General features: G+C 34.2%; 1 protein-coding gene across 5 annotated transcripts in view; it reads right to left on the bottom strand.

The window, feature by feature from the left end:
* Positions 1 to 207: 207 nt before the first annotated feature.
* Positions 208 to 27,569, bottom strand: part of CEP55 (centrosomal protein 55) — a 35,447-nt gene continuing 8,085 nt past the window's right edge. For all 5 annotated transcript variants that reach the window (XM_051981672.1, XM_051981668.1, XM_051981669.1 and 2 more), the window contains 8 exons: positions 27,111 to 27,386; positions 25,453 to 25,521; positions 11,696 to 11,846; positions 8,276 to 8,589; positions 7,352 to 7,423; positions 6,250 to 6,375; positions 3,242 to 3,443; positions 208 to 544 (listed from right to left, as the gene is read on the bottom strand). In XM_051981672.1, the coding sequence (XP_051837632.1) occupies positions 3,246 to 3,443; positions 6,250 to 6,375; positions 7,352 to 7,423; positions 8,276 to 8,589; positions 11,696 to 11,846; positions 25,453 to 25,521; positions 27,111 to 27,386 (1,206 nt within the window). In that variant the 3' untranslated portion in view covers positions 208 to 544; positions 3,242 to 3,245. The remainder of the gene's footprint in view (positions 545 to 3,241; positions 3,444 to 6,249; positions 6,376 to 7,351; positions 7,424 to 8,275; positions 8,590 to 11,695; positions 11,847 to 25,452; positions 25,522 to 27,110; positions 27,387 to 27,569) is intronic.

Raw genomic sequence — 27,569 nt, 5'->3', positions numbered from 1 at the left:
TGAAGACAACATGAAGAGGCAACTGTATTCCCATTAACTGATCCTGGAAGTCAGATAACGAAACATCCTTCTTTTAAGAGGAGAGCTAATTAATTATGGCTGCATAATTCAGTCAGAGTTAGTGGTTTTGTAGGTTAGTTCTACTTGTCTTATTTGTTGTAAGAGAATTTATTGCAGTAGTATATAAATAAATAATTATAGAAAAGATTAAATTGAATCTGTATGATTTTTTTATTGATCTTACTTACAATTAATTGATTTTCTCCTTTAACTGTCTATGTCATGGCACTTTATCACTAAACTTGGTTCAAAAATTCAGCCAGCCGGTAACATTAAGTTTAGAAATCCGATGTTCTGCTAACCACTATTCAATTCTTGCCTCAAGAAAATCTGTTATTTTTGAGGGAGGTGGGTGGACACCTGGGAGTCTGGTCTAGTATCTTCACACCATCAAGCTATCCTTCAAGGATGTCTGGTTTGCCATCCAATGTGTGGCTCACTATCTTTTAGCAGGTGGATTCAAACGATGAACACTTCTTAGTTACTGAAAGGAAGGAGGGGATTATTGCTAGCCCCTCATTCCCAAAGTCCAACCAATTATATTGTTCCCCACACTTCAGCTATATAACCAATCATAATTTTTTCACCCTCATGACCTCACCAACCTTATAGCTAATTGCCCCACGTGCCCTGTTTTGTTCTTTGTTCTAACATTACAAAAAGGAGCTGAGCTTCCATCTATGAGTCCTTGGCAAAACTAAGGCAATACACCACTGATCAATGTATTGGCAGATAGCACCCCTGTTAATAAAATGTTATCTTGCTTGGAGAAAACATGCCTCAGTCTACTTTGGTTGAATTTCAGTCATGACAATATAATATAAAAACAAATGGAATTGGGTTCTAGTATCAATGTCAAGAGACTATAGTGATTTTAGTGGTTCCAGTCTAGTCTTTTGACTCGTTTACAGTGAAAAATTACTTAGAATCTGTCCATTTTGATTTTCTTCTTTAACGTGGAATAGTAGTGTTTGTTCTACCTACTTCATAAGATTGCTTGCAACAATAAGATGACAGCTCAATATTTCTTTTCAAAAAGTTAAGTCATTTTCTTTTGATGATGAGCAGTAATAGCTCACAAGAGTTCTATGCACATCTCTTCATTTACTTTCATAACAACTACACAATGTAGGCAGTGTAATCATTCCTACCCCAATTTTACCAAAAAAAGAGGGTCATACAACTAGTAAATGGTAGATCCAGAATCAGCATGAACTGTGGTAAAAGACACAGTTTTGGGGGGACACAATCACTGAATACTACTGTGCTTTAAAGTTGTGCCCTCTGTAGGAACAGTGAGTGAGCAGAACAGAAGATTTGTGAAGGGGAGATGCAACAGGAAAGGGGTGGCAAGTTAGATTAGGGATGGATTATGAACGTTTTGAATGCCAGGCTAAGCAATTTTGATTATCTAACAGATGATAGGGAATCTTATGTCTCAAATATTAATATTTTCAAAATTACATGTCACTAGTAATGGCTTACCTACATAACATTAGGCAAGTTATTTACTATGTGTAAAACAAAGGGGTTAGTTTATATCAGAGAGGTCAAACTTGTGGTATTGCAGTTATAACACTCTCAAGTATGGTTTGAATCAGATTAAAGTATAATTAGGAAATATTTAACAAAATAAAAATACAAGAGAATGCAGATAATATTAATATGTGGCCCTCAGGAATTCTCATAAATGTTTTAATAGCTCCTGTTTCTCTCCAAGTTTGAAATCAGTAGTTGATTTCTCATGTCCAGGTCTAACATGCTATAATTATATGTCACTCAATGTCCTTTACATACAGGGTAAATATCTGCTTGAGCTTTAATTTCAGGAAAAATTTTGCCTCTGCCAATGAATCTAAATGCTGTCATTAGCAAGAAATAAAATCATAGAACAAAGTTTCCTTTTGTCTAATATTCTAGAAACCTTAGAGCCAAAGTATTATCTATTCACATAAGACATCTGAAAATACCTATTTAACTTCTTTGTATGAGTATTAAAATGTTTTACTGTCTGAGTATTAAAATGTTTTATTTTTTATTGTGCTTTGATGTGTAAGCCAGCTCCATTAGTTTCAGAAGAGGAATACAATTAATTTTTCATAATCTCTCTCTATATGCATACTGTGCACATTAAAACTTATTAAAATTATTTTATTCTTTTATCTTTTATATTATTATGAATAACAGCCCAGTGTCAAGAATTTTAGAACACAAAAACATTTAAAAGCATTTACTTTATATTAACAGTATATAAAAAAAATATTTATTCTGAAAAGTTACCCGATATTTACATTTCCCAAATTTAAACTATAGAATGTAGAAATGCCAAGAAAAATTTTTAAAATGTTTCTGGTTCAAATGAGAGGCCTAGAAGCTTTTGGTAGAATTAGTTTTAATTTTTCAGTGGACCAACATATGCTATTGAAAGTCTGATGAAATACTTTCCAGTAAATATGAATGTAAACATCATGTGCAGCTGCTTATTGGTTACTTTAGTCTCCATGGGTAATCTTTTTTACACTCTGAATGTTGCTGATATAGAAGGCATATCAGCAAGCAGCAAAACATGTCACTTCTGACTTTTCCAATACTATGCTATAATATCGAATAAAAATAATGAAAAATTCCACTGCAGTTTTTTTAAAGGACATGCAAACCAGTGTTTGCAAACCATTATTCTAGTTTATAAGTGCTTGGACCAAAAGATAAAACATTCCTATATAACTGTTACAGATGTTCTACAATGTTCTTGTCAGTGTTTATTTTATTGCACCATTGACCATAAAATATTTGGTGCATGAGCACTAAAAATAATCTGAACTCTCTATGCATTTCTACTTCCCAAATGAATATTTTATAGTGCAAAATGTCAGTAGTCTCAATATACATATTCAGAAAAGTCTTATCATTTTTAACATGCCTAGATGATGCACGAACCTGGGAAATATCACTGCAATGGAAAATAGCAAATAGCCAGAGAAATATAATGATTGACTCCTTTAGCTGGAATCTGAAAGGCAGGCAGGCAGGATCTTCTACAATTTTAAATGAAATGTGAATTCAAAATGTCCATAAGCTAATGTAAGATACAGTACTGGGTCTTTGATATGTGAATTCAAAATGTCCACAAGCTAATATAAGATACAGTATTGGATCTCTGATGCATAAATACAAGTATTACCTTGCTAGTTTTCGCAGAAATCAATATGAGCTAACAATTCTCTGTGTTGACTCGTTGGGTACTGTGCTTTACATTTAGGACATTCTAAGAAGCTCTCATCTAACAGATTGGAGCGCTTTGGTGAATCAGTTTTTAACTTTTCCTCATGTTCTCCTGGGAAAAGGTCAGATGGCTCTATGTGGACATATTCCTGGAGTTGTTTCTGAAAAAGAAATTTCCATCTGAAGCCACAGTGCATAAAAAGTAGGTATGCTTACAGCTGTCAATAAACATCGTTATTCTTGCAAATGGATTTTCTTATGAACCTCCATCTTTTCCCCTCCATAGCACCATAGAGATGATTCCTTAGTAGCAGGGAAGCACCAATCACCCAATAAAGATGGTCTTTGATATCATCATTTCCATTTTCATTAAAATTCTTAGCCATAATAAATTCTCTCTCCCTGCCTCCCCCCCATCCCTACTCCAAACCAGGGCCTGTAGACCAATGCTAATTTGCAAAGATAATTCTGTTTGTGAGAGGAGGAAAAGATCCAGCTAGAGTACTGAATGAAAATTAATGGCTACATTTATAAGAAGCTACATTGAGTGTGCTCAGAACATTTGTAAAACTAAAATCCTGTCCTTTTATCATTTCTCTGAGGAGTTTAGAGGGCTCTATAAATAATCTCAAAACTATGAAGCAAGGTTTAAGATACTTTGTGAAGATAATGAATGGGACAGATACAAAAAAATATATAAACAATGACTGGAAGATGACCTGAGACCTTCCTGAATTTTAAAAAGCACCTAGTTATGCAGAGAAAAACAATGTATTTCATTTTTAACATAAAATGTTAACATCAGTTCTGCAGTAACAATTGGGGTAGAGAAGAAGAGCACTGAGCACTGACTGACAAAGAGACAAGGTGCTCTTATAAGGTCTTACAATTCTCTAAGACTCAAAGCTACATTTTGGTTGTAGAATTTACAAGGTTACAACTAGGGAAGAACCAAAGTGCTTTCAGTGATCTAGATTATGATTCCCCATTTCCTACCTATCACCAAAATATAAATGAGAGAACCAAAACAATCTATCATGATTATAGTCTTCATAGTATGAAAATGCCATACAGTATCTTATTCAATTTTTTTTTTCTAGTTCTAATCATTTAGGACAATGGGTTGCTTAATAGAATGTATGCTGAACAAATGGAATCAATACTTCAGCTCAACCACCTTCTATTAACTGACTTTGGGCAAATAGTTATTCCTCTCTGGGGAGAGATATAACATCTGGAGATAGAATGGGACCTTTGGTCGTTTCATGCAAACTCCTCACATTAGAACTGAGCAAACTAAGGTCTAAAGAGGCACTGCCCAAAGTCAGAATGAAAACAATCAACTCTACTATAGCACTTGTTTTGAAAATGCAAATCTGTTTCCAACTGACTGATATATTAGTGGATAATCTGAGCATAAAGTGAATTGCAAATTGCTTATGCTCAGTTTCATCCCAGAGAAACAGCAGAAAAAAACCCAGAAAACTATAGTACTTCACAATAACTCAGAAGCTGCAACTCCTCAGACTCCCAATTCCATAGCAAACTTCAGGGGTTTTTTAAAAGGTAAAACTGCCATATTTATTATATGCTCTCACATCACAGGAAGAGTGATGGATACAAAAAGGATAGTCCCACTCTTCAACCAAATACAGTAAAACACAATACTTCTCATTATCCACAGTAGTGAGCTGTTCCTGGATTCACTGGCTCACTCATATTGCCCTTACACCTCTAACTGAACTCTGCCAGCCCCAGGTCTAGTAGGAACCATGGTCTAGCTGAAGGCTGGGGACCCTCCACTATTCACTATAGTAGTTATGTATTTCTTAACTATTTAACATGTATAAAACTCTGCACTATTTTATATTATTCTTTTCAATGTGTCACTGATAAAGTTTTTGAGTGTTGTGCTCCTAATCCCATTGTTCTCATATGCCTCATGGTTTTTATTGAGCATTTTCACAGAGTGATAATCTTTAGGAACTCACACATCAGATTATAGAAGAACTAATTATAAGTAAACTTCTTACTCAGAAGTTATAATTGGATATTTTAGGTTTTTAATTTTCCTTTTCTTCTAAAATTATTTTTGCTTTTAATCTTCACATTATTTAAGAAGTTCAATTGCATTATCTTTTAAAAAAAAAAGCTTTGTGGCTTTTTCAGTAGATGTTTTAAAGTAATCACATATTTGTGTAACATCATTAACTGGTTTCTTGAAAACATGAATATTAGTGTCAAGGAGCAGAATTAGAACTGTCCAAGTAGGGTCCAGAAGTTTCAATCACACTGGTGGTAAACCTGAGGAAATTGTCGTGGGAGTTGGGATGTTAAAGATGGGTATAGTAGGTTAGGTCTCAACGACAAAATCCTTGTATTAGTTGGGGCAGTGTTCTGTAAAGTGTGACGATGCACACAAAAGGAGACACACACACAGAGACACATACAGATACTTCCAACTTATAAATTCGAGTTCCAAAAGTCTGTAAGTTGGTTGTTTGAAACTTATAACACATTTCCCCATTAAAAAAAAATGGTGCCTGGGTTTCTGGTATAATCCCATTAAAACCAGCTGAACTCACAATGTAGCTGAGAGGTCATAACAATAGTACCATTTCAACTATATACTCATTTAAATGTTCTGATAAGAAAATGCATTTTGAGTTTCTAACAGGAGGTCTGAAATCTCTCTAATTAAGTGGCTCTCCCAGTAGAAGCATCTGGGAAGGGACTCTGTCGTGCATAAAGCACATATTCCTGAATATTGGAAATCTATTAACTTTCTATTACTATATATTAGTATGTCTTGAATTATAGAACAAAAGGCCATTGTGTGCATAGAAGTATGGATTCTGGGACGCTTTCTTCCCTGCCCCTCACCCAACATATACAGAAATATATCCCAATAAAGTAAGTTTATTACAATTCAAAATGAAATACTAGTTTTAAGAATTCAAGACTCACCAAAGGTTCCAATCGAGTTATTTGTTCCCTTGCTCTTCTTAGTTCCTTAAGAACTTTATGCAATTGATGCTGCATGTTCTGACGATCAAGTTTTTCATTCTCAAAATCTATAGTACAAGCTTGGATCTGGTAAACCCCAAAGACAAATAATTATGGAGTTATAAATATTACTGAAGTAATAACTGCATTATAGTTTTCCTTGCTATTTATTCGCATAACTGATAAATAATAAGTACTTTTTATAAGTAGTAAAAAAAAAATCAGTTTATTTCAGAGAAATATGAAAACAAATTTCAATTAGTAAAAGCCATAGAACATCCAAGGAGGAAAATGACTGATTGCTTGAGGTAGGGATGAGGAGAGGAAAATTACTTCCACCATTCCTTTCTAGTAAGCTTGATTCTGTTCCTCTACTTCAAAACTGGGTAGAAATAGTCCCAAAGTGATTCTTTCCCAAATTCTTCTTATTACATTTTCCTTTATTAAAGCCCACAAACTCCAAGTGATCATATAGGTAATATGTTGTTAGGACTGGTCATTTGAGAAAGACTGGTCGGCCAAGTTAACAAGTCTTTAAGTGTTGCCTAAACACTATGATAAGTGTTGCAGTGTTAGGAAAAATGTTTTTGGTTTTTGTGGAATTTGGAATGAAGGGAATTATTTTAGCTCTTTTTATTCTCTGTCTCAAACATCAAAAGGAGGAAAAACTATGCTTTTTTTGTCTTGTACATTTTCCTATAGGGTTTTTCCTGATTTGGAATTAGTAAGGAATTGAACACTGGGAATATTTACCCCAGTAGATGTTTTTAAAGTTTGTAAAAACCTTTGCTTCTATTTGTTATTCCAAGGCATTTAGGATTAGAATTAAGGAAATCCTCATCTAGTCCTATGAGTCACTGCTTAATAGAATTTATCAATATTTCATCTGCTATAGCTCTCTCTCTCTCTCAAGCTAGCCTCAGGTGTGTATAATGGATTTGGTCTTAAAAAATTAAAATATTTCTCATGTATTTTGTAATAATTGTCCATGTATTATTGTGAAGATGAGGAAAACTTTAATCTCAGTGATGAATTCATGTTAAAAAGAATCTACAAGAGATACCTGTTGTTCCAATAAAGCCACCCTTGTGTGTTCCTCCTGTTGCTTTAGTAGAGATGTGTAGAGAAACTGGACCTATGGCAAAGAGAGAAGAGCTATATAACAACAACAGAATGTTCTATCATTTCCAGGAGTGAGGACACTCACCAAAGGAAACTTAGCAGCTCCTCTTGATGAGTTGTGTGGCTCTAAAAAGAGCAGCTATTCTAATTTATTATTTTAACTATAATTTGGAAGTGAAAATGGGAACAGCAACATGAAGAGGACAAAGGCGGGGATGAGTCACAGAATGGGGAGGAAACTGAGAATAGCTTGTTGAATTATGCAGCCTCCACTACTCTTACCCGCAACAGGAAGCTACATTTATAAGGGGAAAGATGCTGACTCCAGGGAAGATCTGAGTTCAAATCCTAGCCCTGTGGCCCTTGTCCTGGGTGGCCTTGGACAAGTTCCTTACATTCCCTGACTTTTACTTCCCTCATCTAAACAATGTGGACTGACACCCCTGAAGTCTCTTCATGCATCTCTCCCTCTCCCTCTTTCTCTTACTGGGAGAGGGGGCCTAAGCTTTGCCACTAATTTTCTAAGTGTGGTGGGTAATCTGGGGGCTCCTTTGCCCACCATTAAACAGATTCTTCAAACACTACCACTACTGTCACCCCCAACAGAATTAGCTGGTTATGATTGAAGGAAAAAATCCCAGAAGCTACTCAGCTTCCCACCAATTCCCTCTAAAGGCTTGTCTAAAAGACTGGTGAATCTCTACTGCAAGTAAGAAAATGCTAAGAAGTGTCCCACTCTCAAGCACCCAATCTAGCAAAGTCTGGGGATAATGGAGACAGACAAATGCTCACCCAAACACCAGCATGAAGGCCGGAATGGGCACGGACTCCTCCGAAGCACACAAAAAACCCCAATAAGGCTCACCTGAGATAACAGATCCTCAGATCTTTTTTTTTCTTCTTCAAGTTTCTCTCTGACAATTTCATTCTCTTTCTTTAACTTTTGTATTTTCTCTGTTTTGTATTTGTTATCTTCCATATGTTGTACATCAGCCTCTCTTAAAGAAGACAACAGGTTATTTAAATCTAAAATTTCTTTCTTGCTTTCTTCATATTTCCTTCGGAATTCATTAAGTTCAAAACTCAACTGGGTTACAGTTTGTCGTTCAGCCTCCAGATCCTTTCTGACATTCATCAAGAGATGGTTGTAGTATTTTTGCTTCTCTTCTTGAAGAAAACCTAATACAAGAGACAGTAAAGAATATCTCATTTTAGTCAACAAATTTGGTCCCCAAATCATAGCTGGAAAAAAAATTACTACAAACCACATTTCTCACTGACTCCTATTATAATTATGGAACTTATTTCCACAACTTCTCAAACCCAATATGGAATTAAAATCACACACACACACACACACACACACACACACACACACACACACACACACACACACACACACAAAAAGACAGCAAACTTTTATTTAAAATATTTCCTCAGGATTAGATCCAAATATGATAGAGCCACAAGATTTAAGAGAGGAATTCCCTTTAGATACTCTCTATACTGCTTAACTCCATCTTAATTATATTTGAAAGCTGAAAATTGTAAAATAAGCTTGTGTTTATCAGTTTTCTGTGCCAATTCGAATAAGATTAGTGTTTTATTTAGTTAAGGGTTTTTTGCTTTCTGGGAATGATTAACATTTTGAAGAATGTTTTGTTCTGTTGAGATTTATGATTCTAAATTATTTATTTATAATTAATTTCACCAATAATTTTTGTACTCTAAATCTCTTATGAGGATATATGATACAGGAAAACCCTAAAAAATTACATACTTTATTACTTTTATAGAACAAGATTTCTTTGAATTCACAGAATTTCAGAGCTGAAAGGGACTTCAGATATCCTCTATTTTCAATCTGCACTTGATTATGTATCTCCTTTATAATGTATCTAGTAATAGAGCATCTCAGAGAACATCTAGGTGGCCCAGAGAACAGAGTGCCAGATATGGAGTCAAGAAAACATCTTCCTGAATTCAAGTGTGCCTTCAGACATTTACTAGCAAATCACTTAACTCTGTTTACCTCAGTTTCCTCATCTGTAAAATGATTTGAAGAAGGAAATGGCACACTATTCCAGTATCTTTGCCAAGAAAACTCCAAATGGATTCATAAAGAATTGGACAAGACTGAAAAAAGACTAACTAAACAACAAAATAGTCATCTAGCCTTTGCTTTAAGAACTCTATTAAGAAGTAAACCATTTGATACATTTTTGACAAAAAATACTCTTAATTAAGTCTTAATTATAGAAAGATAATATATCTCACATTTTATATAATGACTAAGATTTACAAAGTGCTTTCCTCACAAAAACAGTTAAAATGTATAGTGTAGGTTTTATTCTTTCCATTTTACAGATAATGACAACGAAGCTCAGAGAAATGAATAGATCAGTGCACAATTCTGGTCAGGGTCCAACAAGCCACCCCCTCCATATCCAGTGTAAAACTCCCATGCGTATCCTCTTTTTAGTATGCTTAGTACAGGTCTCACTCCATCTTTATGAAGCCTTCTGAGGTTACTACACAACCATACAAATAATTGATAGTGTTGTGCTGTTTCCTTCTGGTAATTCCAAAGGTAGACGTGTGGTGTACTGGATAGATTACTGGAATTAAGAGTTGGGAAGATCCAAGTTTGACTCCCATAAGACATTTACCTGGTACTCCTGGGTGAGTCCCCTTTGGGCTTCAGTTTCCTCATCTGCAAAATGAGGGAACTATTGACCTCGATTGTCCTTTAGCTGTAACTTTACATTCCTAGAACCTCAGAAGTAGTCTAAAATTCATGAGCAGCCAGTTAGCTGTTTCTTTAATACTAAGTCAAATCAATAATGACTATGGGACATACCAAAAAATCCCACTTCTGAGCACAAGGTGGTGGGCCTCTAGAGATGAGAAAAACATCAATAACCCTTATACTTAAAAGGAAAAACAAATGATTATCTGGTAAGAAGTATGGCTATGTCTATTTATTTCCTCCTTCAATTATCATACCACTAAGCTTACTCTCCTACAAAAATCACTCAATACAGGGCCGGGCAGATAGATGGTAAAGTGGATAGAGTGCTGGCCCTGAAGTCAGCAGGACCTGAGTTCAAATCTGGCCTCAGACACTTAACATTTCCTAGCTATGTGACCCTGGGCAAGTCACTTAACCCCAATTGACTCAGCAAAAACAAACAAACAAACAAAAACAAAAACAAATATATATAAAACTCAATACATATATCCACAAGGTTATAAAACTGTACATGCCTCTTGACCCAACTTTACCACTACTAAATCTGTATCCCAAAGAGATCATAAAAAAGGGAAAAAGATCCATATGTAAAAATTGTTTATAGCAACTCTTTGTGGTGGCAAAAAAAAAAACCTGGAAATTGTAGGAATGCCCTTCAACTGGGGAATGACTGAGTAAATTATATGAATGTAATGTAATGAAATACTACTGTTCCATAAGAAATAATGAGCAAGCAGATTTTAGAAAGACTTATATGAACAGAAGCTGAGTGAAGTGAGCAGAACCAGAGGAATATTGTACACAGTAATAGCAACAAGATTAATGTGGAAATATTCAATGTGATTGTACATATACTATCATCTATGTCATACTGATTGCTGTCTTGGGAAGGAGTGAGGGGAGGGAGAAAAAATGGAAATCAAAATCTTATACTAATCAAAAACTAATAAATAATAAAAAACCAAACACTTCCCCCAAAATCAGGGAATCAGGGAAAGATTCCAAAAGGGAGTTTGGGGCAGAATTCTGAAGAAATAAAGAAATATGGATTAGTAGAAAGGCTGGAGGAATGCTGAGGGACAATGTGGCATGGGGAAAAGAGAGACAGACTTGGTCTCAGAGAAATCTGCCTTTGATACTAGCCATATGACCATGGGAAGCTAATTAACCTTTCTCTGTTTCCATATTTCTATAATGGAAGTCTCAGTTTCTATATCTTTATACTATAAGCACTTTGTATTGTGTACTTCACAGGATTGTTCTGGGGTTCAAATGAAATAATCTGTGCAAAAATAGCAAGTACTTTGCAAACATGTCAGTGATTTTTAATCCAAAATTTAACTGACTAAATCTTTTCTTCATGTCTTTCTTCTTAAGTTAATATTCAAGAAAGCAAAAGAATCAGGATGAGCTAGAATTACTAAGGTGAGGGTTAGTAAGATTTTTCTAGTTGCTTACTTCTAACAACAATATATTCTATTTGATGAATAATTTTGAAGAACTTATTGTAAAAGAAAAAAGTATTAGGCTGACCTTCTGAGTCATTCTTTTTTGATTGTTGTTGGAGTGAATGAGCAGCTGCTTCTGATTGCTGTTCCAATTCAAAGATTTTTGCCATAAGTCCTCTCACATAAGCCTCTCGCTGCTGATCATATATTAGCCACTGCTGATTTTTCTCCAGAGCCTTTGAGTGAAGATGAAAAAAAAATTAACAGAATAAGTCAAAACCAAAAGGGCCAGACATTATTTTCAAAAACCAGAAAAAAGTCCTTGGCATAAAAAGAATTTACAAATAAGAAAACCTATTCAAAGTGCTTTGCAAAACCTGAAGGGCTATGTAACTGCTTGCTCCACCAGCTGTTTTGCCTCCTGTTTGGCCCATGACTTCTAAAACTATTTGGCTTCAGAATAAAAAACTATATATATGTAGGCATATATCCACATGCCTGTGGTTACTACAGTTAAATAATAGTGTCCTGAATTGAAAATGTCAACAATTCTGACAAATTTTGGTTTATAGCTTAGACCTTGAGTTTGCATAAACAACTGAAATTTATCAGTCATTTATACAAAATTAGTAAGTATGAGGACTATATGGTCAAATGTGAAGGTAGACAAAGACTATTTGCTTTAAAAAGATGAATTATGATACATTTACGTCTACATTGTTCAAATTCAAGGAATATAGCACCATAACTCAAAATACTAAAAAACCCACTGTACATGAGGGTGTTTTTGGAAAATTTTAACAAAATAATTATATTTGGATTTGCTAATATTAAAATATGATTGTATTTAATGAGGAAATATTAAGTGACTGCTAGGAAAGGTGGCTAAAAAATGTGTCAGGTGAGGGACAGTTGGATGGCACAGTGAAGAGAAAACCTGCCCTAGAGTCAGGGGATCTGAGTTCAACCTGGACTCTGACACTTACCATTTACTGTGTGGCTCTGAGCAAGTCACTTAACTTCAATTGCCTCAAAAAAAGTCAGGTAATTTGAAGAAGATGGACCAGAAATGAAAACTTACCAGGGAGAAATGTACAAATTACTATAACTGAAAAAACCATGTACAGGTTTAAAAAAATGGCTAACTGTATTATGATCACTTGAGGAATATACCAGCATTATAATTCCCTGAGTAGCAACTGACTGGTTAAAAACCAATTATTCTACACTTTTAAAGCAGAGAAGGGGCTGGCAATATGAGCCTACAAAATCATGAAGATATGGTACTTGACTTGACCCTCCAGAAAACCGAATGCAGTTGATTATGTATCTTGGTCAAATTCAGAGTGGGTCTGAATTCATCTTGGGAGGAGAAAGGGGAAATGATTTCCCAATGAACCTTTCTGGATCTAACTCCAGGGTCTTTCCCATGCAGTGTTATCAGTATTAAATGAACAATAAGTAGAATCTAGCAAATGTTATGTCTGAACTGCACTATTTTTAGTTCCAAACATGGGGAGAGGTAGAATGAAAGGGTAAGAAGAGAAAATGCTGGGGATGGGGAGAGCAGACTAACCCCAGTGGACTTGGAGGCTTCCAAAATGTTTGAGATTAGTGTGAATACAAATGGGTAATTAATATCCTGGGGAAAAGTCCTCTATTCATTATCCCTGTCTATATTTTCATCTCTGGGCCATCCAGCCTGACCCCAGCCCCTTATGTTAGCCTGTTCTGTCCTTTCCTTCCCCAGTAATCTTGATAAATATGGATGGTTTAAAAAATTCTCCTTCATTCCACAAGTCTTCCTCTCGTTCTCTTTCTAGCTTGTAGTCCTCATGAAACATAGTTTTTGTTTGTTTTGCTTTTCCTGAAAATATTGCATTCTTTGCTCTTGCCTACTCATCTATACTCAAGATCTTCTGACCATTTGTAAATATGATCTTCCAAATCCAGCCAATCCCACTTATGCTTTCCATTTAACCTTGGTCATCTTCTTGCCATTTGCCTTCCTGTCTATCTCCTATTTTCCCCTTCTAATGGTTTATTGCTCAGTCATTTCAATCATGTCTAACTCTCCATGGCTCCATTTAGAGTTTTCTTGGCAGAGCTCCTAGAGTGGTTTGCCATTTCCTGCTCCAGCTCATTTTACAGATGAAGAAAATGAGGCAAACAGGGTGGAATGACTTGCCCAGGATTACACAGTTAATAACATCTAAGGAAGAGAATCTTCCTCATTCTAGGCCATACATTCTATCCACTGTGTCACCTAGCTGCCCTCTACCTCTAGAATCATAATTAAATCACTCCTGCCATTACTCAAGAGAAGTAACAGGATATAGGGGAAAGGAGCGCAGGAAGCACCATCAGAAGACATGGAATTAAATCCTGCCTCTATCACTTATGGTTGTTATAAAATTGGACAAGTCAATTGACCTTTCCAAGCCTCAGGTTCCTCTCGCAAAGTGAGGGCATCAAAACAGATAAACTTCCCTTCAGCTTTTTATCAATAATTCTATGATCTGTTACTTCAATTAACCCCTTTATGACTCTGTCATCTAGTGTATCATCCCTGTGATTTTTCCATCACAGAGCCACTGGCCACCATCGTGTCTCTAAGGCTCACACAATGTGTGGTACGTACCAAGGGCTGTCAGCTATTTCAGTGAGCAGCTCTGTCGAGCCTTTCACTACTAAGTGAAAGTACATGAGGGTGTTTTTGGAACATTTTAACAAAATAATTACATTTTGCTTTGCTAATATTAAAATATAATTGTATTTAATGAGGAAATATTCCTGACTGGACCAGAAATGAAAACTTCCCAGGGAAAAATGTACAAATTACAACTGAAAAAAACATGTACAGGTCAAAAAAAAAAAAAAAAGGCTGACTATTAGGCATCTCATTGCCCCCATTTCACCTTGTATTCTGGCTTCCACATCTATCATTCTGCTGGAATCATTTTCTCAAAGGCTGCCAATGATCTTATGGCAAATCCTATGGTCTTTTCTTAGTCCTCATCTTCCCTAATTTTAATGCAGTATTTAGCACTGTTTATTTCCTTCTCTTCCTGGATACTCTTCCCCACTCTGGGCTTATAAATCACTGTTCTCTCCTGGTTCACCTCCTACCAATCTGACTGATCCTTCATGGCCCCTTACCCTAGTTTCTCAGTCATGTTCCATCAGCTAGTGTTTTCTGAGGTTCTTTCCTGGCTCTTCTCTTTCTGCTCAATTTCCTGTGATGACCTTCAATCACTCCCATGGGTACAATCATCTCTAAAGTAGAGGCCTCCCAAATCTATTTATCTATCCCTATCTCTCCCTTGATGTTGTATCTTGATCTTCAGCTACCTCCTAGACCAGGGGTCCTCAAATTATGGCCCGCAGGCCAGATGCAGCAGTTGAGAACGACTATCCCCCTCACCCAGGGCTATGAAGTTTCTTTATTTAAAGGCCCACAAAACAAAGTTTTTGTTTTTACTATAGTCTGGCCCTCCAACAGTCTGAGGGAGAGTGAACTGGCTCCCTATTTAAAAAGTTTGAGGACCCCTGTCCTAGACCTTCCCCACCTTGTTATTTCACTAGCATTTCAAACTCAACATGCCTAAAAACAAACATCTTATCTTCCCCCTAAAGCAACTCTCAAAACTTTCGATTAAAATCTTTTGGTAGTAAGACCATCTCCCCAGGAACTCACTCTGATTAGAAACCTTGAGATACATACTTGCCTCTCCACTCTCCCCCACTTATTCAATCAGTTTCTAAAAATCTGTTAATTTTGTCTCCAAAGAATCTTCTCTTTACTCATGGCACCTTAATTATTCATCCAAATCTTCACCTGCTCTTTTCCTTTGCTACTGATTAAAATGTCTCTCTTCAGTATCAAGACTAACTGTGAACTTTATATCAACTGTGATCCTTGTATTTACATTCTGAATCTTTCCCTCTACTAACATTCTCCCCTCCCTCTACTTGGAAACATGTTAACACGCTCCAAATCTGAAGATACTTCTCTTCCCTCCTCCCCATTTTTCCCATAAGTTATTTTGTCATGTCTCTTCTCATCATCACTAAACTTCTAGTAGTACTAATAGAATCCACATCCTTGCTATCTATTGAATCTTCCTTCTACCTTCACCTGTTTTTATAAATTTCTCTTTCTAGACTTTTGTCTTCTGTAAAATGTTGACTCAGTGACTACATCTTTCGGAGATGGAGCTCCTTCCTTTACTTCAGTGACAAGGCATTCTCCTGTTTCTTCTGCTACTTTGCTTGCTTCCTCTGATATTTCTTTCTTCTCCCATGCTTCAAATATAATCATCTAGGAATCACTTAGCATGGCAGTTGGAATGATTTAGGGTCAGGCTGACCTAAATTCAAATCCCACTTTAGATATTTACAAGCTTTGTGATCAAAAACAAATCACTTAATTTCTTTTAAATTTCCTCATCTGTAAAATGGCAAAAATCACATGTATCTACCTAATGGCTATTTATAAACTAAGAGTTTTACAAAATTTAAAAGTGCTTTAGAAATGGAAATTATTTTTCCCAAAGTTCTGACCTTAGTCTTTTCTATTTATCTCTTGATGATAGTTTCCATTCACAGCATCAACAGTATCTCTATGTGACTATCCAATTAACCAAAGTTACAATCCTCCATTTCTTCTTCCTGATAACTCATATTCAATATGTCAAAAACTAATTTTTCCTTCCAAACCCACCCTTCCTTCTAACTTCTCCAATTCTGTTACTGAAATCTTTATTCGTCCAGTTTTCCAGTCTTGAAGTCTTCCTCTTGTTCCCCACATCCAATCAATTGCCAACACTTATAGATTAGGGGATCACAATGAAAGTAGGAAAGAAGAAAGAAAATTTAAGAGATACTCTTGAAGTTGAATCATTAGACCTTAGATGGAGGAAGAAAAAACAGGAATTGAAGATGATTCTGAGGTTTCAGAACCTTATAAAATATAAAGACATTTATTGTATTCCTCATATGATTTATTGTTAAGCATTAACAAATATGGTTATAGGAAACAGTGTGATGAATCAAACAAGGGCATTAGTGAACTAAACAAAGAGGAATGTACAAATATGGGTGTGTAAATTTGAGATCTTTTTACAGGCTCCTGTTTGGCAATAGTAACATATTAGAGAATCTTGTAAAATAGGGCAAATGTATAAACCATCTGTAGATGAGGTGGATAGTAGATCTTGATGTCATCAATAAAAGTTTATAAAAAGGGAAATTGCTTTTTTATTGTTTACAAAAATATATTAAAATATAAATCTATATTTGTTATTACTTTTGGAAACTCTAAGCAAGGGAGAATACAAGTTGTAAATCTCCAAAGGCTTTTCTGTCAATAGCTGGGGGAAAAAAAGTTGGACACCACACTTTGGAAAAAGGTCAGGAAAGGGGTTGAAGGAGAGAGTGGCTGAACTACTTATAGATAAATGATTACTCTGAAGAGAGAGCGCTATTTGAAAAGGTAGAGGTGGCTTTGTCAGCTGATACTAAAACACGTGAGGTTCTTATGCACACAAATTAATTCACAATCCTCACCACAAACATCAAGCCAAAGCAGTGTTCCTTCTCCTACTCTTCCACACACACTTCTCAGACTAATGCTATATTAAAATTTCTTTTATCCTTCCAGGTTGTCCTTGAAATTTGATATGTGCTGGTCTAAATCTATTTTATGTTAAACTGCTTTGCAGTTTTCCCAGCACTTTACCTTAAATAGGGAATCACTGGATTGCTGTTCAATAGCTTTTTTTGTTTATCTTATTTCATTGATCTACTCTTCTTTTTAACAAACATTATATAATTTTGATAATTATCAATTTACAATAGTTTGAGATCTGTTAATTCTTTGTCTCTGCCAGATTTGATTTCAGTGAGATAAGAAAATGAGAAGGATCTATGATTTTGCCAGCTTAAGGAATTCCCAGTGTGAGAATTTCCTCTTTGAAATCCTTAAAAGATCAGAACCCACCTAATATTAAATCAGTTCCTCAAATGATATCTGAGGCACTAAGAACTTAAATGATCTGTCCAGGGTTGGATAGCTAATAACTCTTAAGAGGCAGAATTGGAAGCCAGTCTTTCCAGCTCCAAGCCACTACCATCATGCTGCTTGATTTCACCTGTGTAAGCACATGATAGCAGGTCAGGGAACAGAGAGAAGAGAAGTGGAATTGAAGGTGGGTTGTTTGGTTTTTATTTCTTTGGGTTTTTTGTTTGTTTGTTTGTTTGTTTTTTTGCTTTGAGATATAGACTGGTGTGCTTGACTTTGGTTCCTGGAAAAATTCTAGAACTCATTATTAAAGTGATAGTTTCTGAGTACTGAGAAAAGAAAATAGTGATTACCCCAAGTCAGTGTTGGTTCACCAAGAAAACGTCACAACAGACTAAATCTTCATTTCCTTTTTATCAGGATTATCAGTGAATTAAATCAGGTTTAAATTTCAGCAAAGTGTTTGACAAAGTCTCTCATGGGTAAGATGGAGAAATAGAAACTGGATTATAGTAATTAGATGCATTTGAAATTAGTTGAAATGATCAGACCCAAGAAGTGGTGATTATCTATATCAAGTTGGAGATCTATATTCAAGTGGAGTATCATTAGCATCTGGTTCTGTTCTGTCCATTTTTTTCCAATGACTTGAATAAAGATATAATTATTTGTCATGTTTGCAGATTACACAAAACTAGGAAGTCTGGTTATATAGTTTTGGGTTTCTTTTTTAATTTGCTGAATTTGTTGAATGATAGGGAATCAAAAGGATTCAAGAGATTAGAATAATGGGCCCAATCTAATAAATTTAAATGTAGTAGAGACAAGTATAAAAACTTACACTGTACTTAAGAAGTCATCTGCCAGAGGCAGTATGATTTTTAAAAAGTGTGTGAAAAAGATCTGTGTTTTACTGGATTGCAAGCTCAATGTGAATCAATAGGGTGATATAATGCCATAAAAGTAAATGTTATCTTAGACTGCTTTAATAAAAGCTGGGTATCCAAAATGAGGAAGGTTAGAGTTCTGCTGTACTCTCTTGGACACACTATATCTGGTCTGGTTTCAATTTGGCCGTATTTTGAAAATTATGAATAAACTTAGAAAAAAAGAAGATTTAGGGGTACACAATAACAATGGTGGTTATTTGAAAGGCTATCATAGAAGACAGATTAAACTTGTTTGGTTTGATTGTAGAAGGCAGAACTAAGAATCATAGAGGAGAAGTTAGAGAGTCAGATTCAGGCTCCATATAAGAAAAAACTTCATAACAATTAGATCCCAACAAAAGTGAAATAAAAATCCTTAAATGATAGACAGTAAACTTTGCATCCTACAGAGAGTGGCCACAGACATTTTCAGCAATGTTACAGAAAGTTTTCCTTTGCAGATGTAGGCTGGGCTAAATAAATAAAGCTGTTGCTTACAATTCTGAAAGTCTGTGAGAAGTGACCCAACTCCCCTATTTCATGGGAATGATTTGCCAAATAATATCAGAATCCTGTTCTTGCTAGCCATAACTATGAAAGGCATTATCTTTTGTTTTCTAATATTTTAATGATGTCACACACACATGTACACATCCATTTGGAGTTTATTGTTGATATATAAAGATGTTAGCTTAAACCTAATTTCTGCTAAAAATCATTTCCAGTTTTGCGAGCACTTCATGTTAAATAGGGAGTCACTGGACATTTTCTTTTGCATAATCTGTTTCATTCATCTATTCTTTTTAACCAATATAAATAATTTTGATAATTATCATATAATAGTCTGACATCTGCTAATGTTTTGGTTCTGCCTTATTTGTTTCCTCCTTATTTTTATTGTTCCTTGAGATTTATTCTTAAAAATGAATTTTTATATTGTTATTAGGTTGGTTAGTTATATTACCAAATCTACAAATTAATTTAAGTATCATTTTAATTATGTGGACATAACAAGGAAGAAAAACAAAACAATCCTATCACTAGACCCATATCAGTATAGACCTCTCCAGTCTTATTGTGCTTGATGGGACCCACTGGTATTTATGCTTTTTTGGATACACAAAGCCCCAGGGTTATCTTAATATCATAAGGCACCAGAATAGGACACTGTTTTATCTAGAGCTTAGCACAGTGCTTGTGCTTCATATAGTAAGTGCTTAATAGATCCTTACTGACTGACTTTAGCTTACACAAATCTTAATGTATTAAATAAATGAATGTTTTATGTTAGAATGAGACTGGAACCACATTGCCAAAAGACACAAATGAAGTTTTCAATGGTTTAAGTATGACAAACATGATAGATTTGTGTGGACTGGTTGAAGACTAGAAAATTTCAGAAAAGGTTGACATTTAAAAAGGTAATAAACACAGATCACTATCTACTTACTCAAAGCAAATAGAGAAGGATGGAGATCACTATACAAGTTAAGTAAGGTGAGAAGTTGAAGGACTATCTAATAAGGAATATCCATGCCTATGTAGGCACATGCACAAAATATATAGAGAGGAAAAGGTTATATAACTGAAGAATGGCTATTGTGGTCAGAAGAAAACCTACAAAAATCAACAGTGCTAAATTGGGTTTGGAGTGTAGATGGGCCACTCCCTCAGTGAGTTAAAATTACATGGGAAATAAAGTTGTAACAATACTTTTAAAATAAAATATGCATGTAAGGAGAGTAGATTAAGATGGAGATAACTACTAGAAAGGAAATCTAGTACAATAATCTCATTTTACAGAGAAGGAAACTGTCCAAAGACACAAAGCTAAGTTAATATCAGAATTAACAGAATCTAGGTCTCCTGATTTTCAGTGAAGGACTTTCTCAAATATCATATTGCTTGTCAAATGTGCTAACTTAAAAACTTCACATAAAAGATACAAAATGATGGTTGTACTCATCATTAATCACTTGTTTATACTGCTAACTAGTTGATAAATAATGAATCAATATTTTTGGCAATCACCATTGCCATTAAGTACCAACTAGAAGGATGATGCCTACTTATCAAAATATTTAATATCAACTATAATTCCACTGTAGAGTTCATGTATAAGCTCTTAAGTGCTCTTGACTTAAAGAGATGTAAACTCTTCCCTTATGGTGTTCCCAGGGAAAATGGACCATGGATTTATTTAGGCTACACAGGGCAATGGATTCTTTACATGTCACCATGTTCTCTGACAACTCACTGAGGTAGATTCTTTGGTTTTGTTTTCTTTTTAGGACAAGAAATTCTGAATAGTATTAGGCATATATAGGCCAAAGATATATGTGACTTTGGCTCTATATTGAATGCTCAATGTTTTGCCACAGTTGCTACTATGCATAGTCCCAGAACTGCTCTGTAATAAGATCACAGATCTCAAGAGTTAAAAGATCTTAAACACCTAGTTTATCCCCTTTATTTTGGAGATAATAGAACTGATGTCCATAGTGATTAGGTGATTTGAATAAAGTTACACTAGCAATAATTTTGACATAAATTCTCTGACTTCAAGTCCAATGCCTTTTTCTACCATAACATTCTATATCTTCTGATACAAAAGAATGCTAAGTTCAACAATTTTAGGATTAAAGATTCCTGATTAATGTGTCTGGATAGGTTAACATACTGCTAAGCCTGAATAACCACCAAATAGTAGTTAATAATAATATTGAATCAAATCCAAAGTTACCCTGAGAGATTGTCTTGATTTAACATTTTATGCACCTTTAACAGAGCAGTACAGTATGTAGCTATAGCCAGTTCAGTCTGAAGATTAAATTTGGGTTAGCATTTATGGCATTGACAGCCTTACTAGGATTGTAAAAGTTATAATTCAGATGTCATAATATATTAAGGCCATCTTTAAATAACAATCCACCACCCATAATATGTTGTGCTTATTTCCATGGGCTGAAACATCGAGGTTATCCTTTCACATAGAAGAATAGGGGGAGAACCAATAACTTCCAGACTTAACTTTTGTCTCAAGTTTACTTAGCACTTAGGTGATGCATTGAGGTAATAATACACATGCACTACCAAAATGCATCAGTCTTGAAAAGCAGTATTCTAAAAGGCCACAAGAGGGTGGTATTATTCTAGAAAAGCAGAAAACTTCTCACTTTGGTTTAATCTTAGATTCATAGATCAAAAAGACTGAAAGAGACCTTCGAGGTGATGTAGCTCTAATCTTCACATTTCACAGATGATAAAAAGAGTTTTACACGCCTTCTGTTTTTCTTTCCCATCTCTTTAAGTGTCTATAATACAGAACTGATTTTTTTTCTTACATATTGATGAACTATTTAAAAATACAGCTAAATAAAATACTTTATATTTCTTGTGCTTTAAAAAACCCTACCCCAGACTTCTGGAGAATTATGTCACTCTATATAGGTTGGTGGTCCTGGACAGAAAAAAATGTTCCCAACCTTTCACAGTAAGTAATGACTGCAGAATTACTTCTATGTAGGTGATAACTATGTGAGTCAGATTTTATCAACATTCAAAGAATGTTACAGCTGAATCTTTGGAGAGGCAACCATTAACACCAAAGATTTTCCCTATATTAACCTAGCCTTACAGAATAAAAAAGTACAGGGAATCATCTAAGGGGATCATGTAGGAAATTTGAGAGGATTGTGAAGGCAAGAATTGCAATATAGTTAATTAACAGCATTAGTGAATGGCGTGAAGGCAAGAATTGCAATATAGTTAATTAACAGCATTAGTGAATGGCCAACAATAGGAATCTGTATTCCTGTTCTACTTTCTTCATGGATTTTTATATTACATATATACGTACATATATATATATTCCTTCTGTTGATATAGAAATAAAGGGAAATCAGTGCTACAACTCTTCAAATAGCTATTTGGTAGGAGAGAACAATTTTTATTATTGAAGATCATTGCAAGATTAGAGCAAAGGAGGTACAATATGATCTCAAAAATAAATTGGGGCAGCTAGTTGGTGTAGCGGATAGAGCACCAGCCCTGAAGTCAGGAAGACCTGAGTTCAAATCTGGCCTCAGACACTTAATACTTCCTAGCTGTGTGATCCTGGGGAGAGGGAACTACTCCAAGCTACTTATAAGAGAAATATAAATCAAAACTGTGAGGTTTCTCCTTCTATCAGTTTGGTAAGGATGATTAAAAAACAAAAAGAAACTAATATTAGCATGCAATACAGGAGGATAGTCCACTAATGTACCGTGATGGAGCTGTGAATTAGTATAACTGTTGTAGAAAATACATAGAATTATGAGGAAAAAAATCACTAAACTCTCAATCTATTCTTATATAGCTCCATTCACCATTCCTATAATTTTCTAAACCAATATACCCATCTGTGACCACCAAACCTTTATAATAATTTTTTTAAATTATCAATATTAGTTAACATTTATATAACACTATGTAAAAGCACTATGCTAAACATTTTACGATGATTATCTCATTTGATCCCTACAATAATCTTGGAAGGTAGATGCTGTAATTAATCAAATATAAGAAATTATTAAATGCCTACCCTATCTAACTGTAACACAGGTTAACTAACTTGCTCAGGATCACAAAGCAAGTATGTTAAGTTAATTCAGGCTTCTTGGGCCTAGTGTTGTACCATCAAATTGCCACATTATGCATTGTCTTTGTCTGTTAGAATTTAAGTTTCTTGAAAGCAGAGGTTCTTTGTTTTTGTATTCCCACTGCTTAGCATATAATAAGTACTTAAAATGCTTTTTCAGAATAAATTCTATATAGCAAAATATTAAATATTAATTGTAACAAAAAACTGGAAAGAAAGTAGATATCTACTGATTGGTGGCACAATTCAACAAATTGGGCATATACATGGAATAGAATGGCATATAATTATGCTCAAAGAATTCAAAGGAATACTGAATGATTTGTATGATTTGATGCAGAAATGTACTCCTGGTACATACTTCATTACAGTAATGTAAAATTAAAAAAACAAACAAACAAACAAAACACCACCAAAAGGCATGAACTTGGATTAAAGAAAATTACCTACACCAGAGCCAAGATGATTTTAAAAAAATCTTTCAGTTAAGAATTCGGAGGAGAAATAAGGGGTGGGGTGGTAAAGCAGTAATGGATTGACTCACCATTTGGTAGCACCAAATGTTTACTGCATATGCTGTCAGATATGATCTTTATATATCAGTCAATTGTGCTTAACCATTTATCTTTCTGATCATATCAGTTAATTGTGCTTAACCATTTATCTTTCTGATAAGGGAAGATTGAGAGTGACGGAGAAGATATTGGAACATGGACCTGCTGATATCAAGAGGCCTAAATAAAACCTTAAAGATCACAGGAGAATACAGGATACATGTGTAACTACAAAGAACTCCTGAGTATAAACATTAAATGGGGTATAAAGTGGGGAGACATGCTCACCAAAAGGCTTTTGGCAGTGTCCACACAAAATACAAACAGAAGAGGAATACCCTCTCTTTGGAGACATCTGTCAGTTGTACTAGTTAATAGTGTGCCAATTGTATAAAGCCCAATAATGTTAGAGTACCTCCTTAATAAGATCCCAGATCATTTGAGAGGTTAGCAATTCACATAAGTAGATAAAAACTGCATATAGTTGAGTGCAATCCATCAATATATGCTAGATATTGAAGATGGATAATGAGTTGGCTACAGAAATGAATAGGAAAAGGATAGGCTGGATTGCATTTGGAAAATCATACTGTATTTTCCAAGATCACAACTCTGCTGTAAAAGCTCATTTTTAACACCAATATTTTCCTGTCAATGCTATATGGCTGTTAATCATGGAATACTAACACTTGAGAGTGTTTTGAGTGGCCCAAAGGACAAAAAAAATTCACTGTAGGTGTATTTGCAGCATATTGCTAATAACAATCTTCATGCCAGAATTAGAGTAAAAGATGTTACTGAGTACATGTATGATTAAAAAAGGAGATAGGCCAATTACATACCACTGTCTTTTTCAATCACTTCTAAAAGAGGTACAATGACAAAGGTTTGGCCTCTCCACTGTGAAACTTTCTGCAATGTGATAAAATGATTCCATTTTTCCTTTCAGAATGCAAAATTGCTTCAGAGAAAGTTGTATACTAACTGGTCAAAATAAAGCAGAAACCTTAAAACTCTCCCTGTACATTTTTCAGGCCAGTTGCTTTTTCAGTTTCCCTAATAATCAACTCATGATAATCATTAACCCTGTGTTAAATATCAAAGCAAGAAAAGATGGCCTAGGAACATAAATTCTGTAATATCTTCTAGTTTATTTGTTTTTAATCATGTTAATAATGTATAATTTATTGAGAAGTCATGTAAAAATACAATTTTATCATACAAATATCCATATCAAGTACATGTATGCTTTTAGAGTAAAATCACATGCTACTAAAAGCAAGTCATACTTTCTTCATAATTTTTACACTTTATGACAAAGGAATTTTTAAACTAGGAAGTAAGATCTTAAAAATGAGACATACATGAAAAATTATTATAATATATAAATATAAGACAAAAAGGAGGTCAGATTATAAAAACATATTCCATCAATTAATTTGTACTATAGGAAATTTAAGGCATGGAACACTTTAGGGAGAAGGAAATTTAAAGTAACCATTAATGGCAATGGACAAACTTTCTAAAACTCCCAAAGACTACATGGGGCAATACCAGCACAGGGGGCTTTTAAAAAAATTCAATTCTGCTAGCTTATCAGTAACATTAAAATTATATATACATATGGTAACAATAGAATATAAATTTCCATTTAAATAAAGAATTCATCAAAAGGAAAATGCCCATTGAACTTACGTCTTTCAGCTGTATTTCCACTGCATGAATATTAACCACAGGTGATTCAGTGAAACTTGTTGCCATGTTCTACAAATAAATCAAATTTATTAGCTAATCAAATAAAATTATTAAGCATAAGTTTATGAATATCTCCAGTCTCATGATTTCTATCACATGCCTAAAAGTACTATCATGGCACAAAAGTTTTCATGACTTTGGGCAGATTAGATAAGGAAAAAAATTTCTTGAAAATTTAAGAGAGTGGAAAAATCAAGAGTTCTTCAGGTATGATGCACTCTTTTTAAATCCACAGCACAAACTTCCTTGTAAATATATCACAAATACTCTAAAGATTTTCATCCAAATGAAAATAAATGCACTATTTAAATATCTTTTGAGAGATACTAAATTATCACGTCAAAAACATAGTAAGTACCTATTTAATTTTTTTCAAGTTTCACTCCAAAAATCTATTTCTAATTCTGTTGGCTATGTAGAATTTTATAAAATAATAGTTAAGTTTTCAGGCTAGATCATAAAAAACTCATAATGGAAATATATTTAGGCTCTTCAAAATTTAGTAATCAATAACTTTGATTGTCATTTTTGACTAAAAAGTTCAAAAACTTTAAAAGCTTTCTATGTATATATATATATATTTTAATCTAGCTATTTAATAGTGATTTAATCTAATGATCCTGTAGCACACAATACAATAACAGGTGAGGAGGCCAAGAATAATGCATAAGAATGGATTAATTACTTATAAATATAATGCTGATTGAGAAATGACTTTAAAATTGTTTGGAACTATGATTTCATTAGTATAGAAACTCCCTCCATAGGTGCAGACAGCAACTAGTGTGTAAGCTATTATTTCAGAGAGTGCTGCCTGGATAACTGAGAGGTTAAATGACTTGTCACTGTCATAGGGCTAATATATGTTAGAGGCAGGACTTGAACTCAGTTCTTCCTGAGTCTAAACCTGATTCTGTAACCAATATACCATATTATCTCTCAAATATCAATATTATAAAATCCATGTAGGAACTAAAACTAAATTAGAATTTCTATTTAAAAATCAATATTTATATTTCACATTCAAATATTTTAGTTTGGTTTTTATAGGCTGATTTTTTTTGAAAATCTAGCAATCTCTGATCTTAGATAATTTCTTTAGACAGCACTGTAAATTATATATAAGAAGAGAGAAAAATAATTTATGTAAAACATTAATAAGCATATACATTGATAGGTAAAATAGACAACATGCTATGATATCCTAATACTAGTTGCCTCCATGTTACCAAAGCATATTTAAAAACTCTTAAAATTATGCATTCATTTAAGAAAGTAATATTTAATTTCTTCCAGATCCTTCCATGAAAATATTCAAGTTCTTAGCAGCAATATAAGTATTCTCCATACAGCATTTATTATACAGCCACAATGAACAAACTAATTCTGATATATTTATTTTTATGTAAAAATAAACAAATGAGAAATTCAGCAAGAATAATACTTTGAATAAAAGAAAATTATTGCTGAAATTAGTCACCCTATAATTAAGTCATGAGATAATCTCCAGTACATATTTTGCTATACATTTTCTAAGTCTATCTGATTATATACCAAAATGAATCAGATGCTAGGATTTCTTATTTACATTTAAGTACCTGTGATAAATGAAGTGTACTGGCTTTGCTTTCAAGTTCTGATAGTCTTGTGGTTGCTACAGACAACTGCTTTTTCAAAATGTCGGTCTCTTCTGATAAAGACTTCAAGAGTTGCTCTCTTCTTTCCGCCTCTTTGGTTTTTTCTTCTAATTGATTCAGTAATGACCCAGTGCTATTTCTAGATTTCAGTTGTTCTTTTAATCGCTGTATTTCTTTTTCCTTCTCTACCAGATGGTAACTATTCTTCTCCTTTTCACTTTCAAGGGCAAGTATTTTCTAGATTAAAAAAAAAAAGAATCTTACTATAAAGTTAAATCAAATATTAAGATAAATGACGTAATACAAGTAAACAAAATGAGGGCAAGATAATGAATGTCACCACACAATAAAGTTCTCAATTAGTACTAACATCATTTTTTCAATTTGAAAAATATGTTAAAAAATAAACACAAGCTATTT

This window comes from Antechinus flavipes, chromosome 2 (genome assembly GCF_016432865.1).
Source record: "Antechinus flavipes isolate AdamAnt ecotype Samford, QLD, Australia chromosome 2, AdamAnt_v2, whole genome shotgun sequence".
Lineage (NCBI taxonomy): Eukaryota > Metazoa > Chordata > Mammalia > Dasyuromorphia > Dasyuridae > Antechinus > Antechinus flavipes.
Note: the sequence above shows the minus strand (reverse complement) of the source record. Positions and strands in the feature narration are given on the sequence as shown.